The 23,674-nt window shown below is 37.1% G+C and overlaps 2 protein-coding genes across 2 annotated transcripts in view; both read left to right on the forward strand.

The window, feature by feature from the left end:
• The window catches only part of LOC139984385 (exostosin-1-like), a 71,476-nt gene extending 47,816 nt beyond the window's left edge, over positions 1-23,660 (forward strand). The window contains exons 3-8 of the mRNA XM_071998282.1: positions 8,484-8,603; positions 11,204-11,455; positions 13,299-13,394; positions 20,402-20,491; positions 20,979-21,139; positions 21,940-23,660. Coding sequence (XP_071854383.1) covers positions 8,484-8,603; positions 11,204-11,455; positions 13,299-13,394; positions 20,402-20,491; positions 20,979-21,139; positions 21,940-22,312 — 1,092 coding nt within the window. The 3' untranslated portion in view covers positions 22,313-23,660. The remainder of the gene's footprint in view (positions 1-8,483; positions 8,604-11,203; positions 11,456-13,298; positions 13,395-20,401; positions 20,492-20,978; positions 21,140-21,939) is intronic.
• The window catches only part of LOC139984392 (large ribosomal subunit protein eL30), a 52,617-nt gene continuing 36,571 nt past the window's right edge, over positions 7,629-23,674 (forward strand). Inside the window, exon 1 of the mRNA XM_071998299.1 lies at positions 7,629-7,634. The gene's annotated coding sequence lies outside the window, so the exon portion shown is untranslated. The remainder of the gene's footprint in view (positions 7,635-23,674) is intronic.

Here is a 23,674-nt window from a genome sequence, read left to right on the forward strand (position 1 = left end):
GAGATTTAAGTAAATCTTGTCAAGGAAGCATTGTATAACCACAAAGCTCTCTCAGGTGAGGAAATATGTCTAAGTGAACATTTCCTCTGAAAAAGTTGTTAATGGGGGAGGTGGAGAGAAACTGCTAGTTGTAAAGTTTGGGCTGGAGTTCATTTCCTGTGTTAATGGGATAAAATGGACTGTCCGTTTTGAGTTCCGCTCCCATAATTTGTTCTTGACAGAGAGCTGAAAAATGTAATTTTTTCCTGATCGATGGATGTGACTTTCTTTCTTCTCTCGCTCCAGATTCCAGTTTTTTTAAGGGTTCAAAGATGTTTTGTTTTGGAAGAATTGAAAGCTCAATAAGTACAATAATACTAATAAATATTACAACAAGCCACTTAAGGCAACTTTTTAGATAAATTTCAAAGGTTAGCTAGTGGGCCCTTAAATAGTTTATTTGAAAATCCATTCATGACATGGCCATGGATGAACAATGCTCAGATTGCAATCCACAGTGTTAAATTACAGTTCAAAACTAGAGTCTAATCCCGTCGGAGAAAAGCATGTAGGGTTGTACAACAGCACTAATCAGACTTTGAAGTACGAGACCCATGACTTAAAGACTCGCGCACAAAGATGCGTCTAATGCCGGTAATCTGACCTAGTTTCGAATGAGGTGTAACAGAAGTGTTAGACACCACCATCGATCCCAGAAAATACACACACAGCTTGCTACCGTCGGTAATTAGACACTAGTGTTCAGTCAATACATACAGCTACAGTCAATATCCACAACACAGTGTACATAGCAGCGATGGACATCTCAGATCCAGATAAAAGATAACAAGGTATCACGTTTCATTACTGTCTGCATTTTGTAGCGACAAGAAGAAAACTTCACTTGCAAGTAACGGAAAGTTATGCCTTTAAGGAGTCCATATCTGTGTCAGTGTTTGGTTTCACAGCAGACTGAGAGTAATTCATCAAAATTTACTGAGTAATCCTAGTATTTATGATATTAATTTTAGTATCAAGATCATGCAAAAGGAAACAATTTTGACCATAGAATTGATAGATCATCATTACTTTTGCAAATACATTTTTTCCCCACTATTTTTTTCTTTCTCAAATGACAACACTGGCTAAATATAGTAGGTTCTCTGTGAGTTTTCGCACACATTATCCTCGGATCTTAATAAGTGTTCCCAAAACAGAAATTAGTTTAATCCATTATTTGTTTAATGTTCACATTGGATCTCACTCGGACTATCGAACTGCGAGCGAGTCGTCAACAAATGGGAAGTTGCGTAGAACACAGCGAGTCCACATGTAATATTTGCATGCACCCCTGTATCATCTGTGATCCACGGTAATTAACAGAACATAGCGTCGTCATATTTCATTGTGATATCGGTTCACGGTAATACACCGAGGCTGTCACACTCTTTGTCTTTTTTTCTTGTATCTCGAGCTCCTGGTTTTGCCCCCACCCCTCACCCCCAAAAGGATGATTACGATCGTGCAATGGGGTAAGATCAGTACTGAGTGCAAGAGCTTTCACACTCATTGTCTTACATCTCGAGCTTGTGGTTTTGTGCCCCCCCCCTCTACCCCGAAAGGATGATAACGATCATGCAGTGGGGTAAGATCCTGAGTGCGAGAGCTTTCACACCAAGAAGTTGATCGCCAACGGAGAATCAGACTTTGTTTTTACCACGTTTTTTCTTTTAGTCTTTTTCCCACGGTGCCTAGCAGAACTTGACTTTCATGTAAGTAGGTGAAAGCTGTACACGTGAAATAAGGATGTTTCATTTTCAAGCAATCTACTTCGTGATGTGACTGCCGTACAATGCCAGCATATGAAATATATGCATCCTGTTTATAATATATATGATGTGAGATACCAGGACAATGGTTTACGAATAAAAAATATTTATTTTGGAATGTTTAACATTTAGATTATCTTTCATTTTCGAGCAATCTAGTGATGTGACTGCCATACAATGCCAACATATGAAATATATATGCATCCTGTTTATAATATACTGTTTATATACTGTGAAATTTATATCGGGTGAGTGGACGAGACAATAGTTTATGAATAAGAAATAATTATTTGGGAATGTTTAACATTTAGATTAGTGAAACAGAAAGGAACAAAGATTTTTTTTTGTCCAGAAAGTGTTTCAAAACTCTCTGAATGGAATGACGGGATCCTGTCTGAAAAGATAGTGAAAGAAAGACCGTATAGTTAGTTCATGGTCAGTCGATGCTCTCATTTTTTCAGACATAATTAAAAAGGGGCATTCAGATTTTGGAAGTTATTTTAAGATTATGGATTCCATCAAACTTGAGGGAAAATGACAAGAGGTACTGTAGAATTGTCTATAGTACTAACGAGTTCACTTTACTCCTCCCTCACATGTCTTTGCACGTTCCTCATCTATGAACAATAAGCCACTAAATTGGTAACATTTAAGCACTGGGCCCCCCCTATAGTCCCACACCTGGGTCTCTGTCCACTTCCCTCCTCCCCCAGGAAGTTAATATGGCTTGCGTGCTTTCCTTGGAGATGTCTATCCAGCTTGGTCTTATCTTTGTTCTGAATCCTTTCGAATCAAAGAGGCATCTCTTTGTTGAACTCATCTCCATCCATCCAATGAGAATTATTCTGAAATTATATTTGTGCAGTAATTAGTTCTCACTAATGGCAGAGTTTGGAGACGAGATTCCGTTCAATTTTATCCTCTTTAAATCCTCCGGTAAGGTTGTCAGAGGCTGGTAACACTTTAGAAAATAAACAAATTGGATGGTGGCAGTGTTATAAAAGTCAGCTAGTTGAGTGTGAAAGTTGTTGGATTTTGTGATTTTCACTGCCCATATTAATACCTTTCACTAACTTGTCTAAAAATAAGCTTCTTGTAATACTATGTCATAGGTGATGGGGAAGTCTGTACTTTTCAAACCATGAGAATCTTTTTTTAATAAATCAACCGAAAAAGCTGTTTAGGTAGCCAAATGAGACAGAAAATGTGTCATAGCTATGGAAATCTGTGTGTTTTTTTTATTCTCCTGAAAAGAAATTGAAAATGGATTTCATGCTCAAATAATAATGACTTTCCTTGAGATGGGATTTCATCTTTTAAGTTTTAATATTTTTGATTTCAAGTTCACTTCAATCCACTGGGACACTCTCACAGATATTACGAGCACTACATTGATGTAAAGCAGCGCTTAATTTCATTTCATCCGTGACTAAATTTGCATTTTTTTTTCTTTTTTCACAGACTTTTGAAAGAGTCAGGCAAAAGATAAAGAGCACATGCAGCTGTAGGCCTTTTCTGTGTTGGGTGTTGTCGTATGTGCTCTGATTGTAAAGTACTTCAAGGTCTATATACTGTAACAGCTTTATACATATATCCCTTCCATATGTAAGATTATGCTCCATAAACTATCATTGATGAAATTTATATAAAAATTAGAACATACATTAAACATGAAATTAACTTGAACTATTTTGGTAATATGGTTAATTTTGACCCGGAAAATTTGAGATGTGAAGTGGGGGTGCATTGTAGGCACATTGATGGTCTAAATTAGACCTTATATAAGACTACTTGCAAAGTTGTCCTAATACTGTAACTTTGCTTTATATTTTTGTGTGGATTGAAAGTGGACGGAAAGCGGGGGGGGGGGGGGTGGTTGTATGCCCCAAATCCCTGGGTTACTAAGGATTAACAATTCACATTTAGGACTGCTCTTTGGAGCCAACGGCAACAATTTATCCTAAAAGGAGCATTCCAATGTATAAAAGATGAATATCGTAAAGCTGAATATCTTAAAACCCAGAAAAATTAATGGGACGTTTAATACCAGCACTCATATTTTTCTTTTTGTCCATTTTCTTGGACAAGGAGATATATATTAAGATTAAAATCTGCCTCAAGTCATTCTTTAAGTTGTAGATAATTTGACCTCCTACACTGTAGCTTAAAAATATCAAGTCTTGCGATAGGAGGTTCTCTCCATTTTGTTGGCGATAAAACCTACGTTTATAGTACAAGTATATTAACTCTCGTACAAAAGCAGTGCAGTAATAACTGTACGGTATGATCAATTGCTAATTAAATTGCTAAATAAAAATGATAACGTTTTCCGCCCTGATTTTCAAATATGCAAAGTAGGATCTGGTTTGGATACCTTACATCTCCTTTCCTACAATACGTATTAAGGATGCATTCTTCGGAGTTTGTTGCGTGTTAACGTTTTACTTTTCAGACCCAACCATCTGCCAGTCTTTTTTTTTCACTTTGGACATCGTCGGAAACCGATCCGCAGTTAACATTTTCACAGCTGTTGAGACATTTTTTTTCCTGAATTATTTCGGTCTGTTGCTTAACGAGTGATTAGTTTCTTCTGGATGAAACTAATAAAATATACCGTGGCAAAGATTTTTGTACCGCCATCATGAGAAGTGGAAAATCCATTCCAGATATATGTTTGCATCCTATCAGAAGGTATAATGTTATTCCCACAGACAGATACGAAATCATTCTCTCCATAGATCTGTGGCTTTTAGGGAATTAATTTATTTGTAAGAGAATCCGGCTTAACCTGTTTTGAACCTCCTTGCAGTAATTTTAAGCCTTGGGTATTTTATTGTTCAGGTTTGCTTGGAAAATTTCATGAGAGGAAACATTAGAAAAAGAGGGGGGCAAGTAGAGGAACCAAAGAGCAGGATAACAAAGGTTAACGTTTCTCATCTTGATTTCTTGCGGGAGGCAGAAGGAATCTATGCGATGGTGATGGCGTGTGTGTGTGCTACTGTGACACTTACTTGTAAACTTGATTAACTTCATACTTGGTATGTGCATCTGTCCTATTGAGTGCAAGATCCCTATTGTTTTCTGTGAAGTTCAATGGTCATTTTGAGGTCAACAGAGGTCAAAGTTTGAAAACTTTGTAAACACTATAACTCAAAAAGTTTATCTTTGTTGTAGATGGTATATGTGCAGATCTTATCCAGCTTGGTGAGTAAAGTACAAGAACCCTGTTGAATTTGGTGGAGGTCAAAGGTCATTTGCCATCAACATAAGTCAAAGTCTGTAAAACATTGCAAACATGATAACTCAAAAAGTATATTTCTTGATATTTTTGTGATATTTGAAGACCAAGTATACTTTCTAATAAAGGGATTTCTATGTCTCCAAACATCAACCAAATTTTGCATATTCATCAACACTTTCCTCTCGAGCCCTAAAGTTTGTCCTTGGGTTACCACCGACCTTACTGTATCTGTTTCTAAGTAAAAAACAAAATTAAAATCACCAGCGACAATGATACTCATAATGGAAGTATTGTAGTTCACTAGAAATATCATTATAAAATGGACGTGTATCAACGTTAGGAGGTTAGATACACACCAGAGAAAGATTACAATACTTACTAGGTTCCTAGCTTACCTGTCTCCTCACAACCTGAGCACCAGTTCTACCGTGCTTATAATATCCATGGTAACCCTTTAACACTGTGCACCCTCCATGACCAGCTCCCCGGTCATTGCCCCTCCTTCTCATTTGACCATTCTAAGTGCCTTCACACGTTTTTTCGATTGGGTTTTTTCCTAGAAGTATCTTTAAAAAAGTGAAGGCGTATCAGCGTTAGGGGCATAGATACACATTACACACCGAGTAAGATTACAATTACAGACAGCGACGTCAGCTATGATATATCTACCGTCATGATGTGAATTTAATTTACAGATGTTAATACTTAGACTGGGGTTATTTAAGATGCAGACTCCTCTGCTACTACTAGAACTCTTCCCGCCCCATTCATCTACTTCAATAATTCTTGTCTCTCAAATAATGAAACAAATGTCTGGCTTATGCCTATGAAGAGAGCTTTTACAGTTGTCTTCTCTTGTGAGGTTGCCTAAGACTCTCTTGCATTGAAGGAAATCAACCGTAAATCGGCGGCCATTTTAAGAACGTTACATATTGAAGGTATTGTAGGCAAAAGAGAAATCACTAAAAGAATAATGTACTTTACAAAAACAAATAGATAATTAACATATCACAATTAAAATACAGGTGGGATTAAAAGAAAAGAAATCAATTCAAACGGACGAGTAGAGTTAACGGTTTATAAGTCCGTCAAAAACATCCAAATGAAAAAATCCTACATCCACCCCAGATGTACTCGTTAACTGAAACACAAACATAACAATGTTGTGCGGCTCCAAGTTACATCCAAAATATATGTAGATCACTGTTAGTGGCTGGTAGGCTAGCGCTTAGGCTACAGTACGTAAATCTTTTGATGCAGTAGCCTTTGATTCTTATGTTTTTTGGTAGAGCCTAATGGTCTGCCTGGATAAATGGTTCAGCTAGTTGGAAAGTAGTTATGAAACTAACCTTGTTGGAGACTTTAGAGTGGAAAAAGGATGAACAGCTCAGAGTAAAATAATGATAATTCTGGGGCCTGTTAGGGCGGTACGTTTAACTAGGGCAACATCGCAGCCTCTCTCCTAATGATAACTCAAAAAGTATGTTTCTTGAACTTATACTTAGTATGTGTATCCAACATGGTGAGTGCATGAACCCTATTGAAATTAGCAGAGGTCAAAGGTCACGTGAGCCTTGTGAGGTCAATTTGTGTCAAAGTCTGAAAACCTTTTAAACATGGTAACTCTAAAATTAAAGTTAAAAATTAATTTTTGAATTTTCCAAAGCTATGATTATTTACTCCCTCCTGACCTGTCTCCCCACAGCCTAAGCACCTCCTTCTACCGTGCCTAGAATGAACAAGTAACCTTTTAACACTGCACGTCCCCTATGACTGGTGAACATTGTTTGGTCAAATTCAGTTCAGTTTGGTTTTGTGAAGGCGCTCTAAAGGTCTTCAACAAAGCATACAGTCATCCTAGAAATGAATCTGTTGCAGAGAGTTGATATCCTTGCTTCAAATGTGCAAATGTGAAATCCTTACCAGTGCATGATATGGCTGATGCCCCACAAGGGACCTACAGTAGTGCTACAATTAATAGCTGGAAAACTTTCCTGATCCTCACTTAATTCTTGGACAAATTGAACTCACTTGCTCTACATTGTAATCAGATAGTTATTTGGGAGTTTGAGCAAACTTATATAGCAAGGAAGCACAAAGTCAACTGGCTTCTTGGGTGACAATTCTGAGGTCTTCTGATACATGATGGGTAAGCCAATTAATTACATTACCCATCATGCATCTCTCCCAAAATAGATACAACTCCGGATATAAATGTGTTAATGCGATAATGGCGAGCTCATGGCACAATTAAACAGGTGCGACAGGGAGGAAGATTTGCGTTTGATTGTGACCTCAGGCAGGTGAATTCTCTAATCTGGCGCTTGATTCAGTGAGAGAAATCTGGAGATTCGCAGTCACGAAAAAACCCAGAAGGTATGCGAGGGAACATGCTGTCGCTTCAGTAAACCCTCTGCTACTGATCTGTAACCGTGGAGATTGGATTCAGTCATTCCGAGTGTTCTGTTACCGTGCAGATGGGATTCAGTCATTCCGAGTGTATGTAGAGAGGTTATAATGTTGCCGTCACTAGCTAGATTTGGCAGTGTTGGAAGATAATTCCAATTTTGTAAAAAAGAAACAAAGTAAAACAAAGAAAGAAAGAAAGTTCACGTTGATGGTCTGGAGCTAGAGAGAGAATCCAGACAAGCAGCTTCCCAAAATATTTATTAAGGTTAAAGTCGATGATGTGTTTTATGGATCTCCATCGAGGTTTACGTTCTTTGTGCGTAGGTGTTTGTGCTTAGCGTGGGAGAGCGCTGTTAACTCACTCATAAAGTTACTACAAGAAAATAAATAAATAAACGTTTTTGTAGGAGGGCCTGACGTTTCGATCCTGTTAGGATCTTCTTGAGAGGCAGACGAACATCAAACAACAAAAGAAAACAGATTAAATATAGATAGATGGGATGGACAAGTTAATTGGAATGTTGAACGATAAATAGAGTGGAATTTGACAGGTTTCATTAACTTTAATGGGAGTGGGATGAATTTTCAGCAGGTGATGCAACGGCTGTTCGAGAAAAAAAGAGCAATGTTTACTTTGCTTCCTTACCTACCTGTCTTCTCACAGCCACAGCACTCTTGCTGAACATAGAGTGAATGGGTAACCTTTTAAAAATGTGCACCCTCTATGACCTTTCACTTCCAGTCAATGCCTCTCCTCATTTCTACCAGCTAAAGTGTCTACATGTAATTTTTTTGATTTCCGTGGAGTTTGTCATCGTTTCGAATCTACACTTTTGGTAGCCATATTGAGGAAGAAGATTATTCCAGGCTGCGGGAGTACTGAAAAGGCTATTGAAGTTACGTTAAGCCCACCAAATACCTTAGCAGTTTCGCCTTTACTTTTTCACTTTATACGTTTCTTCCGTGTGTCATAAATTATTTGCCATCGCGTTTATCTTTGGTCTGTCTTTACTCTTGCCTTCCAGGTCCCATCCATAGTCCGTTCTGTTGGGCCTGAGCAAGTCCTAACCATGAGACAACAGACTCAGATCTACTGGGACAGATATTTTTCATCAGTGGAGAAAATTATTTTAACAACTTTAGAGGTAACGTATATATATCCTCTCTCCTTCTCTGTAATATGACATAAAGTAGGAGTGTCTGAAGAGATAACCATTATAGGACCTGGCATTCTTGGTGTCAGGGTTTAATAGGGGGTTCCTTGTTGAGTTTAAATTGCCTGCAGGGTTGTATTAAAGAGCGACCGAAGATTGTGGTAGATTGCCCGATATTGAGTTACATTGCCCGATGTGAGTTAGATTGTGCGATGTTGAGTTAGATTTCCTGATGTTCAGTTATATTGCCTGTAGTTGAATTGGATTGCCAGATGTTGAATGAGATTGTCTGATGTTGAGTGAGATTGTCTGATGTTGAGTTATATTGCCCGATGTTGAGTTATATAGCGGGATGTTGAATTAGATTGTCAGATGTTGAGTGAGATTGTGTGATGTTGAGTTAGAATGCCAGATGGTGAGTTAAATGTCTGATGTTGTGTTAGATTAACTAATTTTGATTCGGAATTCCTAATGTCAAGTAACATTACGTGACGTGGAGTTAGATTGCTTGATGTTGAGTGGGAAAGTCTAAGATAACGTGATGATGGTTAACCTTTTTCCCCTTCAAAGTTGTGCAGTGTTCTCAATGTAGAATAAATTTGACGCCTCTGGTGATAAATATAACATAACAACAGGAACTTCCTCAACTGTCAACTTTGGATGCTAAGTAACTGTTTATTCCTAGTGCCTGCATGTAAACAGTAGCATTACTTATAAAATCATTTCCTCAAGCAATCGATATAAGAATACTAGATCCTCAATCACAAGTATTCTCAGAAACGTGTTCGCATTTTGTGTTTTGCCAAATTCTAACAGGTCGAAAAAACTTAGACAACATCTATCAATCATATTTGAGGCATTTTAAGGTTGTTTTCTAATCTGGTAAGGCATAAATGAATGATCCCTAGAGAATTTCTCAGAAAGACGACAAAAAAGAAAGAAAGTTAAAACAAACAAAGAGACAAAAACAAGGTGTAGTTGCAGAGGTATAAACTGGAGGACATTGATTGAAACCACTCCAGGAAAAATGTATATTAATATGGAGCTTTGTCTTGCTCCGCCAGCTCAGATTGAACTTTACAAAGACAAGGAGTTTGTGAATAAGTTAAAGAGCTGCAGTAAAAAGGGTAACTCTAACAGATATATTTTGAAGTTTCTTCAAGAATTCTCACTCTCCTTCCCATATGCAGTGAATTATTACAGCAACGTTTGGGAAGTCATGGTCAGACCACTGAGATGCCCCATTTCCATCTCACCCCCTCCCCTCCCCAACCCCTCCCCCTCCCTTCCCCTTCCCCTTCCCCTTCCCCCTCCCCCAATAATGAGAAGACAGTTGGATGTAACCTAGTATATTCAAACCTTTTTCCCCATTGATGACCCTAAGTTTAACCTTCATCTGCTACGTAACAGTGACAGTCATGGTGGAGGGGGATGGGGGTCCATGGGAAGGGGTGTCTCTTTTGCCTTTGAGAAGTTTTTTTTATATCATTACAGGCGCTGAGTTGAGAAGTAGTGTTTTTTTTCCCAAAAATATCGGCAACTTCTTCCCTTCCGAATTGTGTTTCGCTGATTTTCCAAAAATATTTCCTGCAATTGTCAGGACCTCCCCCCCCCCAATTTGCATTCCAGGGTGCTAGACTGCTAGTCAGATATTCTTAAGTTAAGGACATCCAATCATGTGTATAAATATGACATTCCTTGGTTGAAATTGTGTGCATTTTTAACCCATTGTTTGAAGTGCTGCTTTAAGTGGTCAGATAAACATGGTCCCCCTCGTCTGTCATTTGGTTGTTGAAAGATAGATTAATGGCAATGATGGATTAGTTTCCACTTTAACCTAATAGAAAATGCATTGTGCATATGTGTGTGTTTTGGCAGATGAGAATGTACCTTGCTTGCTATGGGTTGTGATACTTCTACGTAGTATGTTGTTTTTTTTAAATTTTATTTCACGAAATATAGATATTACTTTAGTTAAAATATGAATACATAATAATGCTTGCTTTCTTCATTCCATAAATCTGTGTTTGAAGTTTTCTGAGTTTTGTCTTATATATTATTGGAAGGATCTCTGAAATGTTTCTTAACTTCAGGTTGGTAGCTAAGACGCTCTTGCACATAGCATTCAATGTAAACCATTTTATGGAATGTTTCAGTTGCGTGCCACGGGTAATTAACAATGACGAATCACCTTACCTCACTCAATCTGATGGTATCAAACTTTGTGTGGTAGAAAATATTCAGAATTAGTTATTAACAGTTTATAAATTTCATAGAAAGGCATTTTGTAATATAATGATAACTACAGTTATACTCCTGCAACTGGCTAACAGTAGATAATTTGCTTGTTAATGTGTTCTGTTCGGAGAAGGTTGCCAGCTGGACCCCAACCAAATTTACTTCGCTCCTCGCTTACCTGTCTCCCCACAACCATAGCACCCTCATTCTACTGCGCCTAGAATGTCCTGGTAACCTTTTAACACTGTGCACCCTCTATGACTGGCTCCTCCGGTCACCGCCCTCCCTTCTCATTCTACCAACCAACTGTTAATCTTGTCTGACTTTCCTATTTTCTTTTTTAACTTTTTCAGATTATTAAAGAGAGAGTAGAGCTACACAATGCGAAAGAAATGTTTGCTTGGAACCATCCGCCGGGAGGCTTGCTCATCCATCCATCATTTAGCTATCACCGAGCTGCCTTCCCATTCTTTGCCCTCCATGAGGGCGCCCCACCATCGGAGAAGTTCACGGCGGTGATCTTGGCCAGGACGCCGATCATATCCATCTCTGCCCCCATCATGAGACTGATGTCAAATGTCGCTGAATCCAACTATGCAGCCAAGGTAGTACCATACTCATCTGGCTAGGAATTACAAAATATTTACTACCCCATTGTTTAAATTTGTTCAAATATTTATTACTATTTGAGAGCGTGGTGGCCAATTGGCTAAGGCATAGGACTCGTGATCCAAGGATTGCTGGTTCGATTCCTGCCTAGTTCATTACGTTGGGTCCTTGGGCAAGATGCTCTATCTCAACTTGCCTCTCTCCACCCAGGGGTTAAATGGGTACCTGTGAGGTAACTTGTCATTGGGTGCAGTATATAACTGCTGCCGACTGGAGGGATTGTCTCTGGGACAGGTTATCATTGACCAGGGGTAATATAACTTCTGTAAAGCGCTTTGAGACCTATTGCTGGTATAAAGCGCTATATAAAATGCAAATAAAATTATTATTATTTGGGAAATATGGATAAGCAGACAGAAAAATTGTCAGACATTCAGACAGATAAACTATCCGTGTCATCTTGATATTGACAAATATTTTATATTTTTTTGGAAAAGCGTGGGGGGGGGAAGGGGGTAGGGGGAAGGGGGTAGGAATGAACAGACAGACATTCAGACTCACAGACGGCATCATGTTATTGTAAAATTATTTGATCCTTTGGGGGATTGCTGGACCGACGACAGTCATTCTGACTTTTAAAAATTACTGCTGTTAAATTTAGAAAACCAAATTATAAATAAAGAAAAATCAATCTTGTTATCCTTGAAAGAGACAGCAAACAGAATTAGGGGAGCAGGAAGACTTGAGAAAATTCAAGACGGTTTTAGATCCATCTTTAAAAGATGTGAAAATTAAATTTTTGCCCGTGTGTAATTCCCAAGTGGATAAATCATCATTATGTATCGCTGAAGCAGCAATATTGAAGACTATAATTCTTTTACAGTTTGTTTGAAGGGAAATTTTTTTGACTTAAATCAGGCTTTAATGAAAAGTCAACCGTGTTTGAACTGTGAATGGCCTTAAGATTTGCAAGAGATGTTTCTTGCAAAAGAGAGTTTATAATGGAACGTATAGTTTGTTTTCTTGAATTCACCAGAAGTCTTCTGGACTGAGCCAGTCTTCAAGGAGGTTATAGACGTGAATAGCTGCTATGCATATTCATGAGCTGTCAACTGTAAAAACTGATATTTCAACAACAAAAATTGTTTTGTTAAGTTGTTTGTTTTTCATCGTTTGAGAAGTTTTAGAAATGATGATTGGGAGATCATTGAAGCGAGACAGTAAAGTTACTTGAAACCTCTGAAAATGCTTGAAAACTTACCATTTGATCACGCCACTGTGAAGATTTGACTGATTTGACTAATCGCACCATCTTCATAACCTGCTTTTTAAAATGTAACTATTGGAAGTTTGTTTCTTGTTTTACTGGAAGGGAGAGTGTGTGGGGGGGGTGGGGAGGGGAGAGCTACAAGTCTTTTTTTTCTTCTGAAAAGACCAAAGAAAGAAACAATTTGGTATGTTACTTCCTTCAAGTAATGTGTTGTCTGCCTATAAAAAGTTGTTGGTTGTAAAAACTGGAAGTCATTTTCCTAACCTCTCATCCAAATTTCTGTCTAAGCCTACCCTTTGAACTTTATAACTATCAATAAATGAACAAAAACATTTTCCAAATAAGTATATAAATAGGTGGCTGGCTTTTGACCTCATCAAGTTGTTAAGGTGATAGTTCTCTTAAAACACAGGAAAGGAGGGTGCTAAGGGGGGGGGTGGGGGGGTGGTGGAGTGAAACCACCTGGGAATCGATCTGTTGAGGAATGTATGCAATAAATGTTTTTTGTGATCTAGAAATATCTCAAGATGTTGTGTTTATTTTTTAATGGTTTTTCTTTATGTCTGTAGGTTGTCATTATATGGCAAGTTGGCAAACCCCTGCCATTGAAGGAGAGGTGGCCAGATCTCAAAGTACCCCTGGCTGTTATCGAATCCGATCCTAAGGTACAGTAGGCAATTTGATTATTACCAAATTGGTTATTCTTTTCTTTTTTTTTGAAAGGCTTGAAGAGTGTTTTGTTTTCATTTTATTACAAGTAGTTTTATACATGTATAAGTGCAAATATTAATGTTTTTGGATGCAAGGGGTTGGTGCATAATGTAGATTTTTGAAGGCAACAGTTGGTGTTGTTGGACGGGTGGTGCTTTGACCAGCAGTTTCCCAAGGTTTCCTGAGACAAGACATCAAGACCATTCAAATTTGAGGTGCCCATGCGAAATGTTCCGTTCTCATCGACAGACACCCAACTAGAAATAACGGACGCTCCTTCGTCTGAGGCGTCCGTAGGAATCTTCCTCCGAACTTTCAACTCACATTCAAAATGCAGACATTTGCCTATAAACAACTGCCAAAAATATCAATTCCTAGAAACAAAAAATATGTCTTACAGTATGTAACCAAAGTGTGAAGGTTTTAATACAGAATATCATACTTACAAATTTTTACCGGTTCGATATCCGTGTGTATAAGTTTTGGGTATATGAAGTTTTAAGTACAAAGGACATTGCTTGTCAATGAAGCCTGTCTGTGCAGCCTTGTTGACCACCACTCCAATTCAAATTTTTCCTCAAAACGTTTAGTATTAATTTCCTAGGCCTAATGTGGGCTTGATAACTGGGCATTATTTCCCCCTCTTGCCTGCCGGAGTGAAAAGGCTACTTTACGGGGAATTCCCATCCCTACAAAGCTCATTTGTAATTGCAGTTTGGCCAGTATCAAGTATGTCCAGCTGCTCGTGTACCTGAAACTACAACTAATCTAGACCATTTGATATTTGTTTGTTTTTCTGACAATGGGGATACCAATATTTCATGCTAGATTTGATAGCTACAGTAATATTTATAAGATATACTTCCTGTTGCTGAAGTAAGTTTTCAAATTTTGTTGAATCTTAATAAACTGAATGAATGTTGGAGGGAGTAACAGTGAGCCTGTTTATACTGTAAATAGCATTCTCCAAGGATGTTGTTTGAGATAAAAGACGTTGCCTAGCAAAGATCTCATATAAAGCTTCAACTTCTGAATTTATGTTCCCTGGGGTTGGCTTTCTAGAGCCTTTGAATATTCCATGAACAGTTCCCTCTAACTGGAAAAGAACTCATCATCATATTTAATTGGATTTTTGGAGCTGAGCAACATTGATTCCTCTTCTTGTATTCTATTAAGTAATTAGTCTTTCTCACTTCTGCTTAACAAAAGTATTAAAACCTGATCTGCAACTTGGAAGAATAGTTGAGACCTTTTTAATATTTATCGTAGATCTAAAACGGCAAAACAACAAAATAACGCTCCACAATCTTGAGCATATTGTGTGTGTACAGTACTGATTTAATTTACAGGTTGAGAGGGAAAAACATTTGAAACTTTACCACAAACCCCCCAAAATTTAAAATTGTACAAAACATAGTTGTGAAATCGTGGATTCACTTTGTCCAGACTTCCCAAAACTGTTTCAAAGGCTTCTGGTTGCTCTTGTTTCCAAAACAGACACTTCCTACAGGTAGGTTGAATATATCAATGCAAGGTGAATCAGTAATGTCACCATTTCTTTGGGGGGGGGAGGGGAGAGGGGGAGGAGGGGAGAAGGGGGAGGTCATTTTCTGAAATTGTGCCTTTCTACTGGCAAACGGCAAAATCCACTGAAATTTAGACAGCAACTGACCTGATTTTCTAGGCATGGAAGTTTTATTTTCTAGAAAATTTTATGTTGAAGTTTGATGAATGTTTTCAGTTGAAATGGTGCAGTAGCTTTTGTAACTACGGAAATATGCAACTCACAATGATCGTTATGAAATATGCACATAAATATTCCGAAACTTTAACAAAAAAATTACATAAAAAGCGTTTCAATCTTTGAATGTTGTAGACATTTTACGATATCTATCAATTGAAGGCATTTCTCACTAGTTATAGATCCTGTATTGCTTTCATAATTAACCCCAAAACTCAATTTTCACGTCCACATTTTTGTTGAACTCAGTTCAACTGTCCCAGGTATTTCCCCTATTGGCAATTTATCTCATTGTTCGTAGCTTAATTGAGTAATTAATAATTAATTATATCTCTAAGGAACCACCAAGTGTAGTGTCATTCACATACATGTATCTGTTTCATTTCCGATGATAAATTCCCTTCAACAAACATTAACTGTTTCTATATATAGTCAGTAAGGGTATAAGTTAATTTATAAGTTAATTAATCATTCCTGCAAGTTCTTTGTCTAATTGTCTCAGAGTCTCATTTCTAAAACAAAAGGATGGGAAAAATTCCCACCTTTTTGCTTTGGCTTTTAGTCTATCAGCAAATAAAGGTTCTTTATTTTATACAGTATGTATGTAATGGTACAGTTTCCAATAAAGAATTTCCTTCCTATCGGGGGGAATATTAATAAAAGTGATTCACCATATATTCACTCATTACGGAACCGTTCAGCTATAAATGTTCTTTGCAGGTGTGTGACCTTTGACCTTCACAGAATTACAATAGGTAACCCACAGTTCCATGTACGTACTGTATACACAGTAAAATGAGGGGCAAGTTCCTGATCTATTTAGGGATGGCAAGAGTCTCCCCCCTATTACAAAGCTTACTGTTGGTAATATAATGAACCGAAACCTAAGTGGGAAATCAATCTGTTTGTATACATTTTGAAACCTGAGCAAAGAAAATTGTCTAGAACAGGATGTGTAACGATGACCTCAGAATTTACAAGTCCGGTCCTGTCCCTTCTTGAGGTGTCGATCCCAGCTCTACAACCATGTGTTGAGTGACAATTCCCCTTTTATGTAGCAGTTTGTTTGATCATTCAAAATTCATTCTGTTAGGTAACAGTATCTGTCAGATACAGCAGGATATGTGCACGCCCAAACCCGGTAGTCAAAGTAATCGGGAGGAAAAAAAAAATGGTATTTCAAATCGAAATTGAAGGTCAGCACAATTTATGTCATAATAGCAAGTAGAAAAAGTGTCAACCAAAATTGTATCAGACGTTAAGATCACATTTTGTCATAAAAATTTCCAACAAGTCTCCTCCAAGCTTCCTACAAATATCCAAGCATATTTTAATACGAGGTGGTGTCTCTGTAAGGGGGGTTGGGAGAGTGGAGGGGGACAGAGGGATGGGGGGGTTATTATAACAACTATAGGAAGGATGGAAAGACGAAGGAGATGAGTGTGTGTAGATAATAAATACTCTAACACTCTAGCATTTCTGTATTTCCCGTTGTTGGTATTCTTACAGAAATATTAACCTTCAAATGTTCAAATTGTAAGTTATTTGTCCCTTAGCCAAAGTTTCCCTGGAAATTGCATATAAACATACCACCTCTACTGTGTGGTACATCCTGATGACATTGACGGCCTAATGGTTCCACTATAAATGTCTTAATACCCTCCTCCTCCCCTCCCCCCCCCCATCAATTTGTGCTTCAGAATTGACAAGCAATTACCATGACGAAAGAGATCACAAATTCTCTCTCTCTGTCTCTTTCCTTATGAGCTGATGGATATTTAAGCTTTTGTTTTGTCAATAAGCCTGAAAACCTCCCTGAATTGGATTACAGATTGCAATAACAATGTGTCAGCGTTACCAGTTGGATGTTTATTCCCTACCTCCTGATTGGTCGGTTTCACCGGAGGTGGCCTCCCTTTCTGTAACCGATATCTACAGCTTCTGTAATTTAACTGGAACATTTGACCTTTTCCATCAAATTCATTTCAATATAAAGTGTCTGGCAAATTGACAGTAATGTATTACTAATGTTATTGCTCCATATTTCCAGTTTTCTTGTTTTATCTTTGTGTTTTTGTTCTTTTTGCCTTCTTGCTTTCTAGTAGTCTTGTCGTGCATTTAATGAGTCTCGTTTGTGTCCCTGTTTACTAGAAAATAAACTTTGCTCATTTTCTTTGCTCTCCAAGAAAGAGAGAAACCTTAGACAGCGGTCTGGTTTGTGCCAGAAATTGCCAGGGCTAGATTTTCAAGTTATCTCTGTCCCAGTATGTCGAACTCTTTCCAGACAACTCAGGGAATAGAGCTCAAATCAGAGTCAGTGTGGGAAGACCCCTCGGGGGGTTGTGTGTTTAATCAAGATGGTTTGTAGTTGTACCCTTTCCAGGGTAAAAAATTTATGTTCCTCTCAGAGTTTTCTGTAATTTGTATTTTCATATCATTGTTTCTTTGTACCTATTATTTACTTCGCTCCTCGCTTACCTGTCTCCCCACAACCTTAGCACCCTTGTTCTACCCTACCTAGAATGTCCTGGTAACCTTTTAACCCTTTTAACCTTTTTTTGTAGTGATGAGGAACTGATTAGGGAATATGTTTGAGAAAATAATGGATGCAAAAAGAAAAGAAAAACGATAGAAACAACAAAGTAAATAAAAAGGAGAAAAGGGAATTCCCCTTCTTACCCAAACTAAACTAAACGGAATAATAAAGAATAAACAAGAATAAATAAGAGGCCACTCAGGACTTGTTTGCTGACTTTTCTGTCTTGCTGACTTTTCTGTCAGGACTGTTTACTGACTTTTTGTTTGCTGACAATTTATGTTCCTGTTGACGATCAGTTTGTAAATTTATATAAATGATATAAAGCAAAAGGAAACTTTATCATTACTGAATATTTTTAAATTTTCTTTAACTAAAAGTTGAAGAACAGGCAGATGGGGAAAAGATGCTCATATTCTAGTTTTTATTTAAATTAATAATTAATAATTCTACTAAATCGTATTTATTTATTTTGGCCTAAAAACTCTTGCATTTCAGAGTTAAAGGAGATATTCTGTTGGCTGAAGTTGATTTTATTATCAAACAAAATTGTGGAAATTTTTTGTGGACGTTTAAAACCACACCTTCATATCTATTTGTATGCCGTAGATTTAAGTTTCTTTGCAAATCTGGTGATATTTTTGTAAATTGCATCTGGCAACAGTAGAGGGAGTGATGTCATCATGGCAAATTTAAGTCATTAGATAGCAGAAGAGAAAATTCTTTTTTCTACAATTTAGTAAAATTTTAACTATAGAGATAATTAACAGTTGTGTAAACATTCCAATTGTATTACAGACAAAGGATAAATAATAACATAAATAAATATATAAATATAAAAAGATTATAAAATGAAAGTAAGGCTAATTTAGTAGAATTCTAACTATAGAGATAATTAACAGTTGTGTAAAACATTCCAATTGTATTACAGATAAAGGATAAATAATAACATAAATAAATATATAAATATAAAAAGATTATAAAATGAGAGTAAGGCTAATTAAGTAGAATTCTAACTATAGAGATAATTAACAGTTGTGTAAAACATTCCAATTGTTTTACAGATAAAGGATAAATAATAACATAAATAAATATATAAATATAAAAAGATTATAAAATGAGAGTAAGGCTAATTAAGTAGAATTCTAACTATAGAGATAATTAACAGTTGTGTAAACATTCTAATTGTATTACAGATAAAGGATAAATAATAACATAAATAAATATATAAATATAAAAAGATTATAAAATGAAAATAAGGCTATTTTAAAGAACCTCCGTAGTGGCGATGTCACAGACCACACACTGTGATCCAATTCTTGGAGTATAAAGTAATTTAGGGTTTTAGCTCTAGCCAAAATAGGTTACATTTTATCAAATATATTTGGAGTTACAGACAAGCTTTTTGAGATTGTTTTTTTCAACTAAACAATGTGGAATAGTCTTCTCTTTCCAATTTAATATAATTGTGACATTTTCTGCCACGCTAAGATCCTGTTTTAATATTAACCACACAAGCAAAAATACAGAACATAACTCCATAGAATGTTTGCCCTTTTAAATTCTTTCCTGAAAAGAATACTTGATCGACAACGTCGATGAAATAATTACATTGCTACGTAATTTCAGTATTAAACAAGAAATGTCAAAACATTTTCTTCATAATTTGCAAAATGCTGCGTTGAGAGATTTTTTTTGTTTCTTTTTGATTTGTGTCAAAACATGACACTTTTAATAAATCCTGAACACACAGTTGGCTTGCTGACATTTTATATTTAAATTGACAGTGAAGTAAGTTTGTGTGATCATGTGTTTACTTTTTGAAATTTATGTCAAGAAACATTATCCTGCCCTGACAAGTTTTTTCCATGAAGAAAGAAAGGAACAAATTCATGGAACAGGAGGAAGCTGAGATCTATCAATAGATGGAACTTTGAGCTGAAATTTAAAAATTCTTTGAAACAAAAAAACAATAAAAAAAAACTTTTTAAGTGAGAGGCTGTTTTTTATTAAGATGTCAAAGTGGCACTCTGAAGTGTAATTAGTTGTCTTCTTTTTCTAAAAAAAAAAATGGATTCATCAAATTCTTTTTTTTCTTTCTTGAAGGCTAAAACGAAAAAAATGATATCTAACCGTTGTTGAAATCTCAATTCAAGAGTTTGGATGAAAGCTCTGCTTTATTATGTGAGATAACAGTCGGCTGTTGTACCATATTTTAGTTTTCACATTTCATCGTTCATCGTTTTCATTTTATTTCATGAGTACTTTTTGTAACCAGCAGTTATAGAAAAGGAGTTCAAATGGGGGAGGGGGGATGGAATGAGGGGTTCATGGGGGTTGTGGAGTGGTTTTGTGTAATGCCAGTCAATTCTGAGTTTCACTCACAGGAACCTGAAAAGAATGGTAGTCAGGGGAAAATTTGTCTATGGTTTATGAAAGAGGAATGTATTCTAATGATTCTGGTGAAATTTCCTTTAAAATTTATTCTTTTGACAAAAGAAGAGAGAGAACCGGGGAAGGGGAGAGAAAAGGATGAGAGAGAGGTGGAGGGAGAGACAGGGAAGAGATGGGGAGGGGGGTAGAGAGGAGAGGGATGAGAGGGGGTAGAGAGGAGACTAATGAATTACATATCCCTTTACAACTGTAAAATACTTACTCTGTGTTTTTTTTTCATATATCTACAGGACCTGAGTGCTAGGTTTGGTCACTACGATGTTATCGAAACCGATGCAGTACTAAGTTTAGATGAGAACGCAAAGCTCTCAAAAGATGAGGTGAGAACGTCTCTTCTTAGACTCATCAAATTAGCCAGATGCATTTTGAAATGTTTTGTACATGGAAATAAGTCATCATGTCCAATTTGTCTTTTTTTTCCCCTCAAATTCAAGTGTTGAAAGTCTTAGACAGAAAATAAGAGATTGGAAAGTTTTACTAGGGCATCGTCCATCTACTGTATATGTTGAAATAACATATCACAGCTAGGCCTGATATATCTGTTGAAATAACATATCACAGGTAGGCTTGACATATATGTTGAAATAACATATCACAGGTAGGCCTGATATATATGTTGAAATAACATATCACAGGTAGGTCTGGCTTATGTACAAACTCATCCTTTGTAGGGTTCCGCCAGCAGCATTCCCAGGGTTCTGAACCACCCTGCCCCTAAACCAAGTCTTCATATTCGAGCACATATCTCCTCTCCCTATCCATTTGTAATCTGTGTTATGTTTTCCTCTCTTATTCTCTTTGTTTCAGATTGACTTTGCGTTTGCTGTCTGGCAGACGTTCCCCGACAGATTGGTTGGTTTCCCGGCTAGGTCTCATTACTGGGACGAAGCTAACGAACAATGGGGATACTCCTCTAAGTGGACTAATGAATATTCAATAGTTCTCACAGGCGCTGCCTTTTACCACAAGTAAGTCGAGCAATGTCCCACCCTCATGATTAATATGTTAGTCTTAAAGGAAACGCACTCCCAACCATCATTATATCTTTATATGACAGAGAACTTGGTGAAAAACAAGCCTCTAACAGTTTTCTTGCTTTTGAGGTTACAGTATGTGAGGAACATTTGCAACTATTTCAAATAGCCATTACAGCAATTTCTGTGTCAACTTCAGGCATGTTTTGTTATTTGCAGTTCTGTATTATCATGGTTTGAAAATTGATTTCTACATTGTACATTGCAACTACAGTATTACCTCTTTTACCTCAGCAAATCATTTTGAGGTTCTCCTCAAGGTCGGTTGTTGAGCTTATTAAATAATATTTTGATATTATCCTCAGTTGAAAAGAGATTGTGGTACCTTGCTGTCGTAGGTGACCTTGAGATTGAGGTTTCCTGAGGTATGGCTGTTGCACATGTATGACCTTGAGATTGAGGTTGGTTGAGGTATTACTGTCGTACATGTATGACCTTGAGATTGAGGTTTGTTGAGGTATTACTGTCGTACATGTATGACCTTGAGATTGAGGTTGGTTGAGGTATAGCTTCTGTACATGAATGAGATTGAGGTTGGCTGAGGTATTACTGTTGCACTACAACATCCTATGATAAGAAATATTCCACTAGTTTGTACAATCTGTTGAGATCAGAATCCACTGTTAATCGTATTCTGGCTATTTGCACTAGACAGGCACTGTTTTGTGGCTGGCCAATTGATGTTTCGGAGGTATTCTGTAGGTAACTTTACTCTCCTCTCTCTACCTCAACAGATACTACAACTATCTTTATACAAACCATTTGCCTCAAGTGCTACGGGATCAGGTGAACTCTGCCAGTAACTGCGACGACCTTCTGATGAATTACCTCATCGCCGACGTAACGCACATGCCCCCGATTAAAGTCACCCAGAAGAAGCAGTACCACGAGATGATGATGGGACAGGACGGTACCCAAGTCCGGGAGGTGGAGAACTTCCAACAGAGACAGAAGTGCATGCAGGACTTTTCGCAAGTCTTCGGGTACATGCCACTGATGCGATCGAAAATGCGACTCGATCCGTTACTCTTCAAAGACCAAGTGTCTATGCTAAGGAAACGCTACCGACAAATCGAACTCATCAATCCGAAGCCGAGGAGTTTATAACCCAACGCTCCGAGTTAGAGTCAGTTGCTGCCGTCCAACATTCTCGTGTGTTTAAGTATTATTTTTTTTCTCCATCTTGTTATATTTTTGTTGTTATTTTTTTTGCTTGTAGCATGTATAATAATTGTGATACCCTTTTTATGCATAGCAACGACAAAGTACTGTTAATGTGTGATTGGAGGATTGCAGAGTTTTATCGAATACATTCTGTGGTACCAAAAGCCAGATTATCTGTAAAAAGAAAAGAGTGTTTCTTGTTTCTGAGCCAAGCTGTGAATATGGAGTAATATTTTTTGATACCAGAATTGTGTTGTTTTTTTGTGTTTTTTAAAATATTTTTGTGTGTTAAATAATTGATCATTGAAAACTATATTTGTGAACCAGATGAAAAAAGTTATTCATCTTAATTTTTTGAAATAACCTTCAATAATTTGTAATTTTAAGGGGCGAAAAACAAAAACAATAATCTTTTTTTTAATTTTTATTATTAAGATTAAGGTTACAGATGTATCTGTTGAAAGCAAGTATTTACGTACAAAAATTGTCTACATTTTTGTTTTGGTTGACTAATGGCTTGACTTGACTTTTGGCTTGTTACATACACACGTCTGTGAAAACCTCTGTTGAGAATTTTTTAAATTTATTTGTGTGTAAAAACAAACATTTAATACTATATTGTCAAAGTGTTAAAGATTTCAATCATCTTAATCTGTCTAAATGTATATGCTGGATACAGAATTACCTTACCTTGAGCAATGTACATTACACCAGTATAGAAATATAAGTTGGTTTCGTTTCTTTAGACCCCCCAATGTGTAACAGTAACAAAGGAACGAAACATTGTCCGATCCTTAACGACTCTTGTCACAGTGTTTGGACTTATCCTGTGAAGAAAACATTGATCTGTCAGTTATGGCTAGCTGTCAGTGCATATTGTCATGGTAACAAGGCTCAAATTTCAACCAATGATTGATTGTCAAGCAATGATTAATTGCTGGCAAGCTGTCAGTATCCAGAAGGTCTGCGATAAACTGCTGAACTTTTGACACACCAAACATCTTGAAAACACTGGAAAACTGTAACAATAGTCCTACATCTATCAAGGATGGGTACTAGATATGATAGAAAATATATCTTCCATTTGAAATTGATACTACATGTAAGATGTAACGGTCTGTGACACTTAGGGAGAAATTTCTGAAGGACAAACTGAAGGAGAGAAACAAACATAAATACTGCTGAGAAGGAACAACCTTTTTCTATGACTGGTTATCCACCCGCACAGGTTATGTAATCCAAAACTCAGCCATCTCATGCTGGCAGTTGTTGGTAATGGATAAGGGGGAGGGTGGGGGGAGGGGG

This window comes from Apostichopus japonicus, chromosome 17 (assembly GCF_037975245.1).
Source record: "Apostichopus japonicus isolate 1M-3 chromosome 17, ASM3797524v1, whole genome shotgun sequence".
Classification (NCBI taxonomy): Eukaryota; Metazoa; Echinodermata; class Holothuroidea; order Aspidochirotida; family Stichopodidae; genus Apostichopus; species Apostichopus japonicus.